The 20,704-nt window shown below is 37.8% G+C and overlaps 2 protein-coding genes across 5 annotated transcripts; one reads left to right on the top strand and one right to left on the bottom strand.

Moving 5' to 3' along the window:
• The first annotated feature begins 945 nt into the window (after positions 1-945).
• LOC143862581 (protein NRT1/ PTR FAMILY 5.2-like) lies at positions 946-7,481 on the top strand. Of its 2 annotated transcripts, XM_077373644.1 has the most exons (4): positions 946-1,162; positions 3,001-3,218; positions 4,778-5,349; positions 6,482-7,481. In XM_077373644.1, the coding sequence occupies exons 1-4, from the start codon at positions 1,030-1,032 to the stop codon at positions 7,377-7,379; spliced, it is 1,821 nt and encodes a 606-aa protein (XP_077229759.1). In that variant the 5' UTR covers positions 946-1,029; the 3' UTR covers positions 7,380-7,481. The 2 variants fall into 2 exon arrangements, with proteins under 2 accessions (XP_077229759.1, XP_077229760.1); XM_077373645.1 differs by lacking the exon at positions 3,001-3,218 and having other exon boundaries at positions 1,035-1,162.
• Positions 7,482-9,862: 2,381 nt separating this feature from the next.
• On the bottom strand, positions 9,863-15,031 carry LOC143860586 (protein NRT1/ PTR FAMILY 5.2-like). 3 transcript variants are annotated; one of them, XM_077371295.1, is made up of 4 exons: positions 14,873-15,031; positions 13,348-13,565; positions 12,002-12,570; positions 9,863-11,076 (listed from the first exon to the last, which is right to left on the bottom strand). In XM_077371295.1, exons 1-4 carry the CDS (start codon positions 14,991-14,993, stop codon positions 10,197-10,199), a joined length of 1,788 nt encoding a protein of 595 aa, XP_077227410.1. In that variant the 5' UTR covers positions 14,994-15,031; the 3' UTR covers positions 9,863-10,196. The 3 variants fall into 3 exon arrangements, with proteins under 3 accessions (XP_077227410.1, XP_077227411.1, XP_077227412.1); XM_077371296.1 differs by lacking the exon at positions 13,348-13,565; XM_077371297.1 differs by lacking the exon at positions 14,873-15,031 and having other exon boundaries at positions 13,388-13,526.
• Positions 15,032-20,704: the final 5,673 nt, after the last annotated feature.

Consider the following 20,704-nt stretch of genomic DNA (forward strand, 5'->3'; position numbering starts at 1 on the left):
TAGACAAGAGCCACGACCTCTCCCTTTCTGGACCCGAAAAAGAAAAAAAAAATAATTTCACAACGGAAAAATCATTATTTTTTGTAATATAGATAATAAGAGATGCATTCCCTTATTTTGTTGTTGGCAATTCTCATAATATATTCGTCCTAATTTTCTTACTAGGGAAGGCCCCCTCTAGGGTAAAAGAGTTGTCCTAAATACACGAGAGGGGGCTGTCCCATGCCATTCAAAAACGTTTAAGATAAGCAAAGGATAGTTAATGTAAAAACAAGGGAGTCCAGATATTATCTCCCTTGTTAATGGATACCATCTTTTTTCTAATAGACACAAAATCGAATCTGGGGACCATGAACAAAAAAATGATAACTACTAGGTAATGAGAATGACTAGGCAGACAATACAGTTGGGATCGATACTAACAACCAATTTATAGGGCCCACACAGGGACATGTACATGCAATCGAGGCCGTCCAATGAAGTGGCCCTCATAGTCTTGGTCCCGTGCCCATTGGACATCCAATGCGTAAGATAAAGGACTAAATAAAATCTGCTAAACCAGGCTTATGGATCAAGGTCTCAGGATCGTTCGATTAAGGTATTCTCAATGGAATTTGGCCCGAATTATGATTGCTACTCGAATCAACGGATCCGATCTGATCAAAAGCTCAAGTGCGGCCGAACGTATCTTTCTTTTTTTTATTATTATTATTTATTTATTTTTTCTTCTTTGTTTCCTCTGTTCTCTGGTCGGGGTCTTGCCTAACCCTACCTTGCTAATTTTAAAAAAAAACATATATTTTTTAGCAAATTTTCTTAGATATTTTAGGGTTAAGCCGACAACTATAGAGTTAAAAAAAATGTAGACAAATGACACAACCAAGTAAGAACTCCCTTCACTCACCCAGTCACCCTCACTCTTACTTTATTATAAAGAGGCCATGCATTCTCACATGATCTCCAGCTAAGCCAGTAAGCCTCTCTTTCTCTCTCTCTCTCTCTCTCACACACACACACACACACAGAAAAATGTCAGGGGTAGAAGAGAAGGGGGTTGAAGATGGCAAAGGGGATTATACCCAAGATGGGACGGTGGATCTCAAGGGTAAACCAGTCCTACGATCACAGGGAGGCAGATGGACTGCATGTTCTTTCATCGTAGGTAAAGTACCCTATCTTTTTTAAGGCATCCTTTATTATTGTATTCCTATAGTATGTTTCAGTGGCAATTCTAATGATCTCTTTTGCTCTCTCGGGACAGAGAAGGGTCCATTTTTTTGGGAAACGAGAAGATTGGTCAAGCATAAGGTGTCCTTGGTTTAAGGGTAGCTAGTGCTCTAGCTTGTGAGGATGTCCTTATTGCTCCCTCCCTGTAAAGGCAAATAGGGTTTATCTAACAAAAATGATATTTATGGATTTAAAGTAACTTAATTTATAACATTTTTTTCATTATAAAGTTTGCTATTAGCCATTTCAAAAGAAAAAAAGTAACTTAATTTATACAAATTTATATATTTTTATTAGGAACCTTATGCTTTTAAGAGAATTATAATTTTGTTAGGACCTTTACACTTTAAGCTAACCCTCTTTTCTCAATAAGCTAAGGAAGCTGAGGCAGTCCTACCTTTCGTTTAAGGAACTGAAAATTCAGATGAATTTTTAAATGGGTTTAGTCCAAAGAGGGTCTGAAATGAAAAGGCATGTATGAAAATATAATTATATTATATAATTTGGATTTTATGTTAATCATGATTTGGCAAGAAATAGAAGTCACTACAAGAAAAACCCCTTTCCACGACGGAAAATCCCTTCGCCATTTAGAGATGGTTATTTTTCCGTCGCCAGTTATGTGTCTTTAGCGACGATTCCTCAGAAAGTGTCGCCGCTTATAAATCTTTATCGGCGATTATTTCAAATGTTTTTCATTCACTTGCGAAAAAATCTTGAATAAATTTAACAAAAACTCCTGAAGTCTCTACTTGATGCAATTTTACAAGTTAGATTAGGCGATTTGTGTTGGATGATTTTTAATATGTAGCCCATCTGTTATTTCCTAGTTAGATTAGGAGAGAGATAAAGAGACTTCGGTTTGGAAAGCCTAAGTTATATATGGTGGATGTTAGACCTTATGGTGTGGGAGTCACAATGCTCTTTTGTAGGAATAAGAAAAAAAAGTAAGAGGGTTTAGAGAGATTACAGGAAAGCTTGGGTGTTTGTTCTGATTTCAGAACAAAGGAAAATTATTCTAATCTTTTGTTCTTATTCATAGTGGATTTCTCATCGACTAGCCTATGGGCATAGACAAAGTTATTGAACCACAATTAAATATCATGTATGTAGCTTATGCTTTGTTTACTATTTCCATCATGTTTGCACCGTGTAGATCACATATTATTTATGAGAATTTATATGATGCCCGACCGTCAAAACATAAAGGGCGTATATAGACAAAACCTGCTGCCCTGAGAACTGAACCAAGGAAAAGTAAAAAAAGGGGGTTTCTCTTGGATTAAAAATCAAGGGAGAGATGGTTCTCTCTCCGCCCTTTATATTTTGACGGTCGGGCACCATATAAGTTCTCTTATTTATAACATTTACCATTTACACAATTACACCTCTCTGTTTTTTAAGCTTTGACACTCTTACTGAATCAACGGAAAAGAAATTTATGAAAAAAATAATATTTCTTTATGGGAAAAACATTTTAAGGAAAATAAAATTCCACAGTCTGGAAGGTTCACAGTTTGCCATGAAAAAAAAATCATGGAAAATAAGTTAAACAAACATTAAAAATTTGCCATTCAAAAAGAAACATTGAAAAATTCATTTATCATGGAAAAAAAAAATCCTACATCCAAACAGCCATGTTTGAAGAACAAAGATTTTTTTTATTTTTGAAGGGCATGATATCAGATATGCCAAATGTTGAAGGTACCCATGTCTAAAGTGGGCTTCTTCATTTTATATTAATCTTTAACTCTCTGAGGTTTCTTTCTGTAGGGTATGAAGTGTTTGAGAGGTTGTCTTATTATGGAATTGCATCAAACTTGGTACTGTATTTGACCAAGAAGCTCCATCAAGGGACTGTTTCTTCTTCAAATACTGTCACCAACTGGGTAGGAACGGTCTGGATGACCCCGATCATAGGCGCATACATTGCGGACGCACATCTCGGCCGTTATTGGACTTTTGTCATTGCGTCCGCCATTTATCTTTCGGTAATAAAACTTCCATATTCAATATTTGATGCATCACAACTCATTTCAACAATTCCACGATATTATGGTGCAACTCCAATCATGAGACTAAATGTCCATCTAATGGGCCCTACCTTGGATTGCCAGTGGCCAAAAATCACTCTCATCTGACGGTCAGATTTTCTTTGGTAATAACATTTTTCCTTGTTTTTGTAGTTCTTCCAATCCTCTTTTTACAAATATTTTAAGAACTTTGAAATCCCAATCTTTCTTGGAAGCCACTGGCATGTAGATACTCCTTGTAGAAGAATAAGCCAGAGGATAGCCTATTTTCTTATTCTCGATTATACACCGTGGACCAGTGTATATACTGTGAGGGCTTTCTCTAGATAGACATATTTTGAACACAAACAACCCCACATGTCTTGATATGACATGGCCTCTATTTCAACCATGTTTTGAGGGATCCCCAGCAAATCCCATGTTTGATAATAGGCACGAACTCAACTTGTCTCATATGTTTTTACTAACTATTAAAGCCTGCTGACAGCTTTTTAGGAATTGTAATAGCTGGTTAAACATATAAGACAAGCTGAGTTATCACCTATTATCAAAACATGGTTGTTCCTGTGTCATTTCCCATCGATATTCCCAAAAAATAATCTAGAGGGTTGTCAATGGACTGTGATGATAAATGACAGAAATTGGACATGACAATTGGATCTAAATTGTGTCCATTGGATCCATATCCTAAGGTCCAAAATTAGTTTGGATCGTGACGTGACCTAGACGTAGCCACTAAATTCAATGAACCATCCTAGATCCGAATGGAAGACAGTCAATATATGAAAATACACTTCATATTTTCATTCATTTATGTCTATTCATCAGGAATGTTTTTTGTAATGTTTAAAAAGTCTCCCGAGAGGACAAACAACATTTCATTTTCCCACTTTCATTTCTCTCCTTAGGACAAACAACATTTCGTTTTCCCACTTTCATCTCTCTCTCTCTCTCTCTCTCTCTCTCTAAGTCTCTCTCTCTCTCTGTCTCTCTCTCTCTCTCGAATTGGATGGTCCGATTCGAAATAGATCATGACACAGACTTAAGAAGTAAGATCCAAAAAAAGCCACTAAAGGGAATCCTGTTAAGGATTTGAATGGATCTTTTTTATGTTTTTTTGAATGAATCACGACCAAGACATAGGTGAATTGGATCTGTTGGCACTCCTAGTTTTCGACAACCAAATTGAAAAGTGTTTAGTAAGGTGAGGTGTGTCTTTATCAAATAAAGGAGTGTGAATATTATCCCCCCGATATAGGTCAGTTAAGCCCAAAAAAAAAAAAAAAAAAAGGCTTCTAATATTGGCACTACCATGTTTTAATATTTGCACAAACGAAGCTTGTCTTTTCTTTTTCAATTAGCTTATGCTAGCTTTTTGTGAACTGTACTAACTTTTGACAGCTGTTTAAATAATAAAAGACAATATGATCTAGTGCAATTACCAAAACATGGTAAAAAAAAACCCTCTACAATTTTACAATGACCAAAATACCCCTTCTTATTTTTTTTCCATGCAGGGTATGTGCTTGTTAACACTATCAGTGTCTTTGCCATCACTAAGGCCACCTTCATGTGCGAAAGGGGTGGCCTACGAAGACTGCACCAAACGAGCCACAACCTTTCAAGTGGGCATATTTTACTGTGCCCTATACATAATTGCCGCGGGCACGGGTGGTACCAAGCCCAACATATCCACCATGGGTGCAGACCAGTTCGACGATTTCGAGCCCAAAGAGAGGACCCAAAAGCTCTCTTTCTTCAATTGGTGGATGTTTAGCATTTTCTTTGGGACCCTTTTCTCCAACACCTTTCTAGTCTACATACAGGACAATGTGGGCTGGTCTGTGGGCTATGGGATTCCTACTATTGGCCTTTTGCTTTCGATACTGGTGTTCCTGGTGGGCACTCCCTTTTACAGACACAAGTTTCCCTCAGGAAGCCCATTTACAAGGATGGCTAAGGTTCTTGTGGCTGCACTAAGGAAGTGGAGGGTGTCCCTACCTGATGACCCAAAAGAGCTTCATGAGTTGAGCTTGGAGGAGTATGACAAAGCTGGAAAGTTTAGGATTGACTATACGCCTTCATTGAGGTTAGTTTTCTTACTTTTTCATTAGAGTTATCTGTTGGGTTTTACTTATTTGAGAGACTATGGGCTGAGCCTAGCCCTTGTGTCAAACTAAGAATTTAGATGGGCCTTGGCCCATACAAACAAAGCCCAATGGCGGTGATTTGAATATAATCTGTTTTTGTTAATTATGAATATATATGAGGAATGATCCAATGCTAATATACCCATATTGAATTCAGTATTTGAATGGAAACATCAGTGCTCAATCCAGGTCAATATTGATTGGGTGTGGGGTCCACACCTTGGTGGGCTCCTTTCCTTACAACCATCAGATCAATGATAAGATGATATGGCCTTAACTGAGATTGAAATTTAATGTACATGACCAATTCACAGTAGGAAGTGATCACTAATTATCTTTATCTAATTCATATACCTTATTAGCATTTTAATGTTGATGGGCCATAATGGGCTCGGGTTAATCATGGGCCGTAGTAGAATTTGAATTTCTCATTTCTATCTAATTGGTCTACAAAAATGAGAAAATAGTTAAAAATATATAAAAGAAAACTGTGTTAATAACTAAAAGGAACAGTACTCCAGCATAAGAAGTTGGCCAAGAAAGTACAAGGAGCTTCGTATTGGTAATGATATTTCCCTTCATTTAAATTTCTAAAACCACCATTGTCACATATTCTGCTCTCTACATTGCTTTGTCTTTTAGTATTAATATCTTATAATGTGTAGAGAGTACAGTCGAAACATTCCCCATCTTTCCATCCCACCCCTTATTATTCAGATTTTACCATATTATAACTTTGTTATGCTTGTTGAGCTTTGAATATCAAAAAAGTGATTTCCTGTGATTGATTTGAACTTGTTGAAGCTTCCTTTGCTTTTCTTTCTTGTGATCTTGAGCACCATCTTGCTTTAGATTTTTCGAACTCATTATTTGAACTTGTTGAAGCTTCCTTTGCTTTTCTTTCTTGTGATCTTGAGCACCATATTGCTTTCGATTTTTCGAACTCATTATTTGAACTTGTTGAAGCTCCTTTTGCTTTACTTTCTTGTGATCTTGAGATAATTAAGCACCATATTATTGCTTTCGATTTTTCGAACTCACTAGTGAACAACAATCATCTTATTTATATAGGTTTCTCAACAAAGCTGCTGTGAAGAGCGGTCCAAATACCTCATGGATACTATGTCCAGTGACCCAAGTGGAGGAAACCAAGCAAATGATTAAAATGATCCCAATTTTGATCGCAACATTTATACCGAGCACCACGGTAGCCCAAGTACACACCCTCTTTATCAAACAAGGAACCACCCTAGATCTGCACATGGGTCCCCATTTTGAGATCCCTCCAGCGAGTCTTACCGCCTTTGTGACAATCTTCATGTTGAGTAGCCTCGTGATCTATGACCGGTACATAGTTCCAACAATCAAGAAATACACAAAAAACCCTAGAGGGTTCACATTGTTACAAAGAATGGGAATCGGACTAGTCATTCATGTTATAGTCATGATCACTGCATCCCTAACCGAAAGAAGGAGACTAAATGTAGCAAGAGATCACGGAATTAATGATGCAAAGGGGATCGTTCCTCTCACAATATTCACTCTCCTCCCCCAATTTGCGCTAATGGGGATCGCGGACACGTTTGTGGAAGTTGCGAAGATAGAATTCTTCTATGATCAAGCACCACCAGGGATGAAAAGCTTGGGGACTTCTTATTTCACTACTAGTTTGGGAATTGGGAACTTCCTCAGCAGTTTTCTTCTTACAAATGTGGCTAAGATAACCAAGAAGCACAATCACAAAGGGTGGATTCTGGATAATCTAAATGAGTCTCATTTGGACTACTATTATGCATTTTATGCTGTACTAAGTGTTCTCAATTTAGTCTTTTTTGTGATGGTTTCCAAGTCATATGTGTATAATACGGATGTTATGGAATCGAAAATAGAGTTGCTTCAAGCCAGAGAGATGTTGCCAAGCAAGGCCATCATTCAAGAGAATGGAGTAATGAAGGATGGAGAAAAGTAACAAAGTTTATTGTAGTTTTATTGGTTTTTCTTAGTAAATACGAAGTTAGTAAATGCAAAGTTGTATGAAGTCATGAATACACAGGATGGCATTGTTGTAGAATGTTTTCTTTTACATTTCTCACGGCACATACTATATGCTCCTCCTCCTTCAAAGTAGAGAACAAGTTTTCATTTTGAAAATGTGGTCTGCATGCATTCTCCCTTCTTCCAAGTAGAGAACAACTTTTTATTTTGAAAATGCGATCGATTTGTCCATTAATTGATGGGTTCATCCATGGTGTCCGCCCTTGTTATTTCATATTTGTGAAATGAAAGCAATGGTGGTCCCAGACGTGGTACATCACACTTTTGTGTAGTACAATTTTTTTAATCTCGTTCCCTATGTAGCAAACTTGTGAAATGAACTAATGGGAAGTACAATTTTTTTGAAGTATGGTTGTGAAAATTATTTGATGTGCCCGCCCTTGTTATTTTACTTGTGAAATGAAAGCAATGGTGGTCCTAGCCACGGTGTATCACATTTGTGAAGTACAATTTTTTGGAACTGTTCTCTGTGGCAAACTTGTGAAATGAATTACACGGGAGGTTAAAATTAGGGGTGCAACTCGGGTCGGGTTCAACCAGAATTTGGGTTGGGTTTTTTTTTTAAATCGGGTTGAGTTGGGTTGGGAAAAATCAACCCGAATTGGAAATCGGGTTGGGTCGGGCAACCCGACCCGACCCGAAACCCGATTCCAATTCCGATATGTGCTTAAATGTGCTTAAAACCCGATTTCAACTGAACACATTTCCCATTGAAGCTAGAAATGTGCTTAAATTTCAACATAAATTTATCCTTCAGTTCAGTTACAAAGAGTTTTTATATGGTGGATGCCTGCGTAGGAATGTGAGCAAAAAATAACAGTGGGGCCCACAAAAAACATGTGCACGAATTGGAAATCGGGTTGGGTTGGGTTAACCCGATTGCAAATCGGGTTGGGTCGGGTTGAGCCCAACCGGGTTGGAAATCGGGTTGGGTCGAGTTGGCCTCAACCCGACCCAACCCGACCCGAGTTGCACCCCTAGTTAAAATAAAGGGAAAATTACATTTACACCCCATCTAGTTTCTAAAACATTCAACTCTAACCCTGACTTTCAAAACGTGACAAGAACACCCCCTGAGGTTTCAAAACGTGACATGTACACCCCCTCCATCAACGGTCTGTCAGTTTAACCTGACGGAAAGACTGAAACTAACTATGATTAATAGTTTGAGGACAGAAATACCCTTATTTGTAGAGGGATTAGGGTTACGCCATTTCCCGCCGCCACCGTCGCATCTCCAGCCGCCGTCACCACCTTCGGCCACCGCCGCCGTCGTCATCTCTGGCCATCGCCATCACCTCCACCACAGACAATGAAACCCCACCTCATGGCTACATCAAACCCACATTTCAAGAAAAAAACATTGATAAAAAATTTTAAAAGCCCTAAAATATTAGGGTTTAAGTGCAAATCATGATAATGGTGTGAATGAAGACAAATAAAACTCATAAATCGAGGGTTTATGTTGATAAATAAACAAAGGTTTGAATCAAACCCTATTTTTCAGTTTTTAAGTCTGAAAACCCTAATTTTCAGTTGGGGAAGACGAGGGCATTTTGGTCATTTCTGCCTCACTGTCTACTCCATCACTTTAAAAAAAACTTCAGGGGTGTATTTGTCACGTTTTGAAAGTCAGGGTTAGAGTTGAATGTGTCAGAAACTAGATGGGGTGTATCTGTATTTTTTCCTAAAATATATATATATATATATATATATATATATATATATATATATATATATATATAGAGAGAGAGAGAATAGAGTTCCTAAGGTGTCACCTCATATATATATATATATATATATATCAAAAATGGATAATCTTTATCGTTCTTTACATGAAATATTATAAAATTAATACAGAATTATACATTGCAAAATCAATCTTCTCTAGCAGATAATTCCAAATAAAAATTTTGTGTAGTAGAAGAGTAAATAATTTAGAGGAGTTTCAAGTTATCTCAAATCAAAGGAGGATTAGTATCAGACGAAGTCCATTCCCTCTTAGTTTCTCGCTTATACCAAATGAAACCGAGCTCATTCTATAGTATAATATAACATTGAACGCATCACAGTCACTACTAATAAAAAACAAGGAACGAGTTGATGAATCAACATTAATTTGGTGGAAGTACCACCTTGACATCTGATCCAACAGCAGCTCCTCAAAAAGTGAGCTGCTGTTGGATCAAATATCAAGGGTGATACCGCTACGGTATTGTTGTAAGGCCTTACACCATATAAAATCTCGAAAGAGAAATAGACCTTTTTTCATTTTTTTCCCCTAGACAATACATGATGCCTTGCTACTTCTTCTTGGGTTTGTTTTTGTCGCATAAAACAAAGAGAGAGTTCTTGGGGAAGATCAAGAGTGCAAGGGGGGAGAGAGAGAGAGAGAGATTATCAGGAACAAAATATCAAAATTTGTAGAATGCATGTTAGAGTATACAAAAACCTGAAAATACACCCCTAAGAATACATCCTTCAATGCAATCTCAACAATCACTCCACTCTTGTATGTTATCTTTCCATCTTTTTGTGTCCCTACACCCCCAATATTTTAACCCCTTCAAGAAGCAAGATCACTTGTTACTTCTCAATGTAAAAGCATGTATTTCTTAATCAATTTCCTCTAAGTATGCAGGAACCTAGAGGATACACTGCAATCAGTTCCTTCACCCCACAACATAAGGGCAACATATTCTTCTCTGACTCAAATCAAACAAAAAACTTCTTAACTCTCTAACTCTTCATGTTTAGAGGCTCTCAGATTTACCATTGCCCGACCATCTCCTACTACTTCAATTGATTCCGAAGCCTCAACCTTGTAGACATAGAACTTATTCGCGACTAGGAAATAAATAAAATTCAGAAAATTTAAGATAGCAAAAAATGCGTAATAGTAGTCCAAATGGGAAGCATTGAGGTTATTAAGAATCCATCCTTTATGACCATTTCTCTCAGTGATGTTGGACACAGTACGAAGGAGAAAACTACTGAGGAAGTTACCAATTCCTAAACTCGTCATCGAATAAGAAGTCCCCAAACTTTTCATTCCCTCAGGAGCCTGATCATAGAAGAATTCTATCTTTGCAACCTCTAAGAAACCATCTGCAATTCCCATAAGCACAAATTGGGGGATCAATATGAAGATGGTGAGTGGAACTTGGCCGCCATTTTCAACTAGGCCGTGATCTTTAGCAACACTTAGTCTCCTCCTCTCAGTTAGAGAAGCAGTTGACATGATTAAGATATGAAGGAGAATGCCAAGTCCCATTCTTTGAAGGAGTGTGATTCCTCTAGGATTATGGGTCCACCTCCTCATGAACATCACGAAGAAACGATCATAGATCACGACAAATATGAGCATAGATAATGTTACAAAGGCGACAAGGCTAGCTGGGGGGATTTCGAAGTGGCCGATTTTTCGGTTAAGTGTGGTTCCTTGCTTGATAAAAAGGGTATGGACTTGGGCAACCATAGTGCTTGGGATGAATGTCGCGAACAAGATTGGGATCATTCGTAGCATCTGCTTGGTTTCCTCTACTTGTGTCACTGAGCACAACATCCATGGGGTGTTTGGACCCAATTTCACTGCTGCTTTGTTAAGGAACCTGCATTCATGAAGATTATTAAAATTTCTAATGGTTGAAAATGCAAAAGGTATTAATAAAATGAGAGGATTGTGATAGGAATTAGGGATATTACCTTAATTTTTATTTGTTTGTTTTTATGTCTTAGTGTATTGTTATGGTGAAAGGTCTAGTCTCACTTGGGTTTGGGAGACTAAGGCCATGTTTGTTTTGGATTTTGAGAATTGGTTGAGTCCAAAACTGATTATTAGACTCAAATTTGCATATAATTTTGATTTCAATAATTAGTTTTGAAGAAAATCAATTCTCAATATGCAAAACAAATAGGGCTCTGGTTGCATTCTTCAACAATTACTCATTCTTCATTTTCCCGAGAGTTGTCTCAATCTGTCAATCTATCCCATAAACCATTTTTTTAATGGCTCCCACTAACCATATTATACTTAAACAAATTTAATAACTTCGCCAAAATTAAAACCTAATTTAGTGAAGTACAGCTCTATTGTAAACCTTTGAAATATGCATTAGATATATCTGTATTTAAACTATGAGTGATGATAAATGTACCCCTCTATTTACTAGGACCGCCCGCTCCCTCTTTTATTGTTTTTTGCTTTGTGACTAAAAAACTCAAAGATTCAGTAGGCACAAAACCAGATGATGTATTTATATGTAGGAAAACAATAGTATTAGAAGCTCTTTTCTAGGATATAGCTGCCCATATCGCGGCCACATAGTAGAGTTCGGATTGTACAATCAGTCGCATCAACCGCAGGCTGAGATGAACAGATTGACGGTCCAGATCATGTGAACACAAATAGGAAGGCTCCCAAAATCACAAAGAGAGCTTTCATATTATGTTAGACAAGAGCTTTTCATAGTATAATTCTCCATATAAATGGTGTAAAAACCAAAAGAATGATGAGAGATTATAATTACTACTAACCTCAAAGAAGGGGTGGAGTCAATCCTAAACTTGTGCTTCTTGGAGTACTCCTCTAGGTCCAACTCATGAAGCTCCTTAGGGTCATTAGGGAGCGGTACCGTCCATTTCCTTAGGGCAGCCACTATGACCCTAGCCATTCTCGTAAAGGGACTCCCCGACGGTGCCTTGTGCCGATAGTAGGGCGTGCCGACTAAGAATATAATGATAGAAATGGCGAGCCCAAGTGTAGGAAGCCCATAGCCCAAGGACCAGCCCACATTGTCTTGTATGTAGACAAGGAAGGTATTGGCAAAGAGGGTCCCAAAGAAGATACTAAACATCCACCAATTGAAGAAGGATAGCTTGTGGGCCCTCTCCTTGGGCTCAAAATCGTCAAATTGGTCCGCGCCAATTGTCGAAATGTTGGGTTTTGTTCCACCTGTACCAATTGCCAACACATAGAGTGCGCCAAAAAAAACACCCAATTGTAATGAAGACGCGCTCTCGTTGCACCCGGGATCATTCGGGTGCGAGCAGGAGGGCGGTTTCAAGGACGGGATGGAAACTGCTAGTGTCAATGTACACATTCCCTGTAACAGAAAGAGGCCACAATTTAGTCAAGGGTAATTTGGTCATTCTAAAGATAAGGGCATTTTAGTCATTTGGTACCACTATAATGTGCATTTAGAACTACCATCTACTCCTATGACTCAATTACCAGGCCAATCAATTAAACCAGATTGCTTCCACTAATATGTTCGTAGCTTGACTAATGAGGATCTCGATCTGAATGGTGACGGAGGGTTAGGATCGCATCCATTCCCAGCAAGGCCCAACAGATGAATGGTCTGGATCACCCACATGACGGGAGCATAATTCAGTTTCAAACTCTTGATCTAAGAGGTCCCACAATGTAGACGACATATCAAAACGCTCCTAATCTTTCGATGTGGTCAACTAGTTGGACGGCCAGGATGAAAGGTGGTTTGGATTGTATTCAACTTGTTGTGGGTGGGCCCAAATCAAGCTTCTCATAGTAAGCATCTCTCACATTATCATTTCGGTCAAAATAAGCATATGAGGATTTTGGAGGAACAACTTGACCAAGACCCGGTCAACAGTCAACACAAAGTTGATGACTAAAGTTTAGTATTTGAAAAAGAAGGCTGATAGAGACAACCCGTGAAATAAATTCTCATATATCAGAACACCTCATTAATTTTATAGGCATTTTGATGGGAAGGTCTTCACGTAAAGAATAAAGACAGAGAGAAAGAAGACTGAGTGGGCTCACCCCATGTTAGCTTCCTATTAAAAGAAGACAACACAGTAAAGAAAACGGGGTGTTACTGAGAAGAATAAATTACCAAGAGATAAATGGCAGATGCAGTGAGGAAAGTCCAATACCGGCCGAGATGGGCATCTGCAATGTAGGCCCCCAAGATGGGGGTCATCCAAATGGTGCCAACCCAGTTTGTGACGTTATTTGCTGAAGAAACAGTACCTTGACGGAGCTTCCTTGTCAGATACAATACAAGGTTTGATGATATTCCATAGAAAGCCATCCTCTCAAACACCTCATATACTACAACCACCAAAAACAAGGTCATGTTGGGGCATAGTGCCTCTTGTTTTCTTGTATATAATGTTTAAATAGGAAAAAAATATCCACAATCACTTGTCTTTATAACGAGAAAATTTTATTAGACACTTTTCTGATTGGCTAACTGTTACATGAATTGTAAGCATCTAAAACTGATTAGAATGGTGTAAATTGAAGAGAGGAGTGCCATTTATTAAAACAAGGGAGTGTGGATACCATTCCCCTACACACAAATGTATGTGTCTGTATAGGATCGATGGAATTATATGTGGGATCCGAATGTACAGAAGCAAGCTATCAAAATGCTGTAAGGTTCCTTATAGCTTTAGCTTATTCTATGCATACAATATACTTCTTCTTGGTATTGGGTTACATAAGAAATTTGAAGCTTTTGCAACAGATATTATACTATATATGAAATTCTCTTCATAAATGAAAATAGAATAAATTAATAATTGATACCCCTTTATAACTTTCTAGAATTGTTCTTGATAAATGGGCAAGACTAGTCAGTGTCCACCGACTCAATGGATTTATTACGTACATGTGACCTCTCTTTCAAGTCTCAAACCAGTGTTTGGAATGGTAAAGAAAAAGAACCACTTCAAGCTGCAGAAAGATACACAACTGTCAACCCAAATTTGGTAGAGTACTCTGAAAATTAAAATGACCTGTGGTTCTTAAAGATGACCATAAAGTAGATTTAAAGTTGTCGAGACAAATTGCAGAGAAAAATGAGGCTGTTGGTAATGGCGATTTAATACAAAAGGAGTAGGAAAGTAGTTTAGAAAACTGGAAACGTAGAAAACATTATGTTATATAAGACACATCCAAAGTTCAGATTTAAAGATCATTTTATAAATCTTTGAGACATGAGGTTGACCACAAAATTCAAGAGCCTGTAGAAAAAAGGATTGTGTTTCAAACTAGAGGCTGGCTACAAAAGTGATAAGGAAGAGACCCTTCGAGTACCATAGGCTCTAAATTCTAAAGACATGACGGTGCCATTGAAATTAAAGAGCTCATAGAAAAAAGAGGACTGTGAAAACATATAGAAGAGCCTAAAACATCAAGACTTATCAAAATTCCAGACCCAAAATACAAAGGGTGTCTTTACAAACAAAGGGGGCAGCCTTAAAGTAATAAGCAAGAGCCTATAAACCTCTAAATCTATGAAAAATAAAGGTGGCATCAAAATCCAAGTAGAACCCACATATAAATTGGCATGCTAAACATAAAAGTAGAAAGAGAAGGGTAAGCCCTTTAAAAGCTTGAGAAGAGAAGATTACCCACAACAAAGGAGCAAGCCTTCCAACCTCCTCTCTTGGATCTAAGAACAGGGTTACCTTTGAGATCCACAGAACCATCTTGTGTGAAATCTCCACCCCCTGTTTCTACACTTTCAGCCATGATTAGGAATCGAAGTATCGAACCCTTTTGCTACTTCACAAGCTCTCACTCTCTCTTATTTATAGACACCCCACTCTGTGGAAAGAGGATCTGATCCCTGGATAATTACGACAATCCCACTTACTTTTCAACTAGTCGTGTTCGTCCTTCCTGACCATACGCAACAGTAGTCTGTCTTGTACTCTTGTCCTTTGAATTTGGATTAAATTACAGGAATACCCTTCTTTTTGGGAGTCATTGTCCTATAAAAATGACCTAAATACCCATGCAGCAATACAAAGGGACACTTGTATGACCCCAATGCGAGTGACGGTGAGTTGAGGATCACAATCAGCCGACCTTGCCTAACCCAAAAAGAAAACAGGAAAAAGGATTAGGCTAAAACTCACTAATTATGAGAAATGAAGTACCCTTCTCAGGCCTAAACAAGGACAGGCACCAAAGCGACCTTTCCATTTGACGTCCCTTTAATCAAATCATGTGATTTCATGCTCTTTATAAGTTACATCCACATAGGTCATTTGACCAAATCGTTATTTCCTTTCAGAAAGACAATAATAACCTCGATAGGTAGATAGATATAAAAGAGAGAGTCCCTTTGGATACCCAATTATTTGAATTTAGTTTTGAGATTTGAAATCAAGAATTTTTAAATCCATAGATTTGTATATAAATCTTTTTTTGGTACGTAAGCTACGATCAAAGTTTACAGACCTCCAAGGTAAGAAACAAAGCCTCAACCATTGACGATTGAGCTACAAGTCCAGTCCCAAAAATATATATATAAGGGCCGTTTGGATGCCGAGAAGTTTTTGATTTGGATTTCTCACATTTGCATTCCTTTTTACATTATAATTTGGATCGGATCAAATTCTCGGATTTCCAATTCAGCAGGTGACAGTGAAAAAAATCAGATTTCTAAATTTGTTGTGAAAATAAGAAATAGGAAATCTCCAGATCTGGCAGTTTCCTTCAACCTCTTTGCTCCTCAACCTCTCCCCTCCACTAAGAAGTACCCGCTTCTTTCTCTGTCTCCCTCTACATGAGCCGCCGGACCTATTCATTTTGTATTCAAAACTCAATTCCAAATCCAAATATAAAATGGGACGTATCCAAACGGGGCCCTCATGCATTTGTATTTTGATTTGGATTTGAGTTTTAGATACAAAACACATCAATCATCTTCATGATCATATTTAGAGAGAGAGGAGAGAGGGGGGGGTGTCTCGCTGTTGCCGAAGCAACGTTGAGGAGCAGCGATGGTGAAGGAAGCTGCACAAATATTGATTTCCAAATAATGTCTCGCAGAACAGATTTGAAAATCCGAATTTTTTGAACTATTGTAGCCGATTTGGAAATCTAAGGATCTGATCTAGTTGAAAATATAAACTAAATCCAAATCTAAATCTTGTTGGTATCCAAAAGTGGCCTAAATCTATTTGGATGAAGGAGATTTGGATTTCAAAATTAAGAAGTTGAGAAGTTGGGCCCCTTTACAAATCTCCGTTGCCGATCAAAGCATCACGTCACAAACATTCAGCCAACAGATTCAAACTTGACGATGTTCGACCTAACATGAACTTACGTCATTTTTAGACACCAATTTTTTCGGGAAATGATATATTTGCCCCTTTATCACTCGGGACAGCCTCCCTATAGACACTGTAAACGAGTTGTCATAAATACACTGGAGGGGGTTTTCTTAAATAAAAAAAGGGGAGAATATATCACTTTCCTCCGTCTTTTCTACACTCGGAAGGGTTTTCTTGACCATTTTTTCTCCATCTAGAAGCCGTTATCATTGACCGATCAATACACAGCTTCGGTTACCCGATTGCACAAACTCAGCTTGTCTTTTCTTTTTAATTCGCTTCTGAGTTGGGGTGCAACTTGGGTCGGGCTCAACCCGAACCCAACAGGTTCAACCCAATTTTTGTTGCTTGGGTTGGCATTTTCTCGGGCCAACCCGATTTAATTTCGGATTGGGTTAGTGTTGAGGCCTTCGCAACCCAACCCGACCTCCGTCCTCTACTTTTTAGATGATTTTCTTAGGATTATGTTTTTCTCCTTGTATTTTTCTGTTGTTTGGCTCTAGATGAACCCGAACCCAACCTGAACCCAATTTGGAGGCGGGTTGGGTTAGGGTTGATCATCCTCAACCCGAGGCTAGGGTTGGGTCGGGTTAGGGTCGAGGAAATGCTATAGCGGGTTGGGTTAGGGTTGGCCTCAACCCGACCCGAGTTGCACCCCTACTTCTAGAAGCAAACTGTAATAAGCTTTGACCGCTGTTTAAATAATAAATGACAAGATGAGTTGGTGCAATTATCAAAACACTGTAGTGCCAACATTAGTGTCCAAAATTTATCGAAAGATTGCACAAAATTTATTGAAACATAACTATCCTAATATCTCGTTTGGCAAGACCTAAATTTCAACCCTTTTGCCGCACGCCTGAAAACTACCAAGCCACCATTCACCTAGGCATCACCAGTAATGCTTAGTCTCAAGTCAACTACAGTGGATGCTAAATACAGTGAAATGATATATTCGCCCCCTTTTCCTTCCCCGGGCCACCCACTTGTAGTGTAAAATAGTAGTCATAAACATGGTTTAAAATTTCGACCGAAATCCGATACCGGTGGGGACCGAAACCGGAATTTTCCGAAATTCCATTTTTCGCCCTTTACCAAATTTCGGATTTCGTTCCGAAATTTCGGTAATTTCGGTTTAATGACATTATTTTTATTTTTATTTTAAAAGTGTTACAAAATTTCGGAATTTTGGGTCCGGAATTTGGAACCAAATTACCAAATTCGGACCGAAATTTTGGTTTTTGGTGGGGTCCGAAACGATTACCGAAACCGAAATTTTAAACCTTGGTACAATAGAGGAGGCTGCCCATGTAAGAGAAGGGGCCCAATACATCACGTCCCTAAATATAATCCTGTGGGCACATTATACACCTAACATATCGGTGTAATCTTCTTGTGGGCCACAAGAAGAAAATCCTACACATATCGGTCCCATATGTAGGAATTTCTGGACTTTAGCCAACGTTATTTTCTTCGAGTCCTCTTCTTTCTTTCCTGTAGAAAATGACAGAACCTTCCAAGACAGGTCATGCAAAAAATATATATATTAATGATTTTGACCCATTTGGGTGTTGGAATCAAATAAAGAGGCCATAAAAAAAATTTATCTCATAAGTAAATAGATAATTGGAATTTAATTGTAAAAAAATTAAATACTTTTCGCATAAAAAACGTCTTAATATTTTCTATTTTATTATTTTTTAACTCATTTAGATTTTTTAGTTTTTAAAAAAAGATTATGATTAGAATATACATTAAGATTATGAAGAAAAATAGATCGATCCACATAAGATCTTGAATTTATTCTTCGAGCTTAGAACTAAGGCCGACCCCAACTAGTTTGGGACAAAGGCTTTGTTGGTCCTCATTTTTTAAGTTAAATACATAGTCATTTAACAAACGCTATTCTAATTATGAATAAGCTATGCTCCAAAAAATTATCCCACAATCAAACAAACCCTTTATGATTGGCACAGTTTCATTTCTTTATAAAGTAATGCACTAAAAAAATCTTAATTGACCATATAAAATTTTTGATTGGCTAAATCCGATCTGATTAGACAATCAAAGCGACTATCGATGACAAGCCAAACACATACAAAGCACTAATTTCCACAATTGCTAGCTTAATGTAATATGATATGTTAATTTATCAGCATTACATAAGGATGATGCATGATGCTTCATTTACCTATTTAATTAAATAAAATTCAATGAGAATTAGTGAAGATGTGACAAAATAAATAATATTAATATTAATAAATAGGGATTTGCTAGCGTCTATCGCAGAAGGCATTTCGCGGATGGTCTGATGAATGTGAGAGCAGCCACCAAGGCTCACTTTTCAGTAGATTTTGTCTTCATTCACTCTCACATAGTCACATGCAACATACCCTACGCGAAATGCCTTCTGCGATGAATGGTAGTTCTTCCCTAATAAATGAAAGATGAAATAACCATTACACAACTTGGTGTGTAATCTCTACGGCTCTACTCCACCATCATTTTTTAAGATGAAATAACTATCATCTATAACCATTACACAACTTGGTGTGTAATCTCTACGGCTCTACTCCACCATCATTTGAGATAGCTTCGGCTTCAATACTACAGTTTCTATCTACGAGAACATGTATATAAAGACAGTGACAACTGATAGAGTTTGAGTTCCTTTATCCTTCTTTTTCGTTTTTTTTTTTTAATCTAAAGGTGCTCGATAGCAAGTCAAGCTTCACAAGGAGATTCTCTTCACACCAAAGATAGTTAGGGTTGGAGATGTAATACCAAAACTCATGCCTTAAGAGGAATATATCCTAACTTTTGAAGGTGCCTGATATATGAGTCAAAAGGATTTTGTGGTCACCTAATCTCATTCAATTAACCAGATGGTGCCTTGTTCTACTCTTCCATATATTCCCTTTCAAAATTCTCTATTGTGATGTTTTTCCTTTCACATGTTTGGCAACATGCCAAATTCCATTACACAGAATCGTGATTATAAGAGAAAGGAAAATCAACATCACATCTAATCCAAGAGAGAAAGTAGTAACCATACCAAACAACTGTATATGAATCTCCATCCTTTTCTTCTAGAATTCTAGAATGAATGAAATTCCTTTTACTTTTTAATGTCATTAAACATGTGTCGGTTATCAAATCAAGATGAATGAAATTCCTTCCACCACCACCACCACCACCACCTCCCCCCCCGGCACACATTACTTGCACGCGCCCCTTATAGCCTGATTTGACATGAAGTTGCCCACTTTTTACGTCAAATCAGGTAATACGGGGAGCGTGCAAGTAATGGAGCGGGGGTGAAAATATCATCTCCTAAAAAAAAAAGCACTACAAAATTAAATGAACAAAGTCTCTCTTTCGATGGGCCCACCTAAAAGACCATAGGGAAATGATATTTCCAACCCCTTTCACAAAAATGTCTTTATTTTCAAGAAAATACAACCAGCTGGAGGTGGAAGGGTGAAAATATTATTTCCTAAGATTATAGTGTAATAAATAATAGAATGATGACCACATGCATGATTCTTAAGATGTTAATAATGTCACCATTTTATCACCATCGTCATTGTCACTATGAGATTATTGTTGAATAAATTGTGATCGGAGAATCTGATTAGTTGTCTGTAATATTGTCAACAAGTCAATTACTTAGTAAGATGACATAAGAAACCCTTTATAAATATAAAATACACATGGATGGATAATAGGAGGTGGTTGATTGGGAAGGAGAAATGGTAGTGCAAACATCCATGAATGGCTCCATGTCCAATCTACGCAACAATGACGTTCTAAATAATCATGGAGATAGAAATCTTGGAATGTTGAAGGTTAGCTAGAAAAATACTTATTTGATGAAATATCATCTATTAATAACTATATTAGCTCTACTGATAATAAGCTCATCTGGTGCACTTCCAATAATGGGTCATTTTCCATAAAGACGCGCGCGAGGGGAACTTGATTAGGGATGGTGCATAGGCGCATAGCCAGAAGATTGGGCTAAAGGCTAAATAGGACTTCATCTTTACCAAAATAAGCACATTTATAGGGTGGTTGATGCATGAAGCTATCCCAACAGACGACAGCAGAATTTAAGAT

The sequence above is a fragment of the Tasmannia lanceolata genome, unplaced genomic scaffold (genome assembly GCF_043159265.1).
Source record: "Tasmannia lanceolata isolate RefF3 unplaced genomic scaffold, GAP_Taslan_0.1 ptg000037l, whole genome shotgun sequence".
NCBI classification, from domain to species: domain Eukaryota; kingdom Viridiplantae; phylum Streptophyta; class Magnoliopsida; order Canellales; family Winteraceae; genus Tasmannia; species Tasmannia lanceolata.

Bases quoted from the DNA above. Each gene is read 5' to 3' on its own strand.
- LOC143860586 (XM_077371295.1), bottom strand. From the start codon at position 14,993: ATGGCTGAAAGTGTAGAAACAGGGGGTGGAGATTTCACACAAGATGGT. The intron at 12,571-13,347 runs GTAATTTATTCT...TTTCTGTTACAG, and splicing joins CATCTGCCATTTATCTCTTG to GGAATGTGTACATTGACACT. The intron at 11,077-12,001 runs GTTAGTAGTAAT...TCATGAATGCAG, and splicing joins GACTCCACCCCTTCTTTGAG to GTTCCTTAACAAAGCAGCAG.
- LOC143862581 (XM_077373644.1), top strand. From the start codon at position 1,030: ATGTCAGGGGTAGAAGAGAAGGGGGTTGAAGATGGCAAAGGGGATTAT. The intron at 3,219-4,777 runs GTAATAAAACTT...TTTTCCATGCAG, and splicing joins CGTCCGCCATTTATCTTTCG to GGTATGTGCTTGTTAACACT. The intron at 5,350-6,481 runs GTTAGTTTTCTT...TTATTTATATAG, and splicing joins GACTATACGCCTTCATTGAG to GTTTCTCAACAAAGCTGCTG.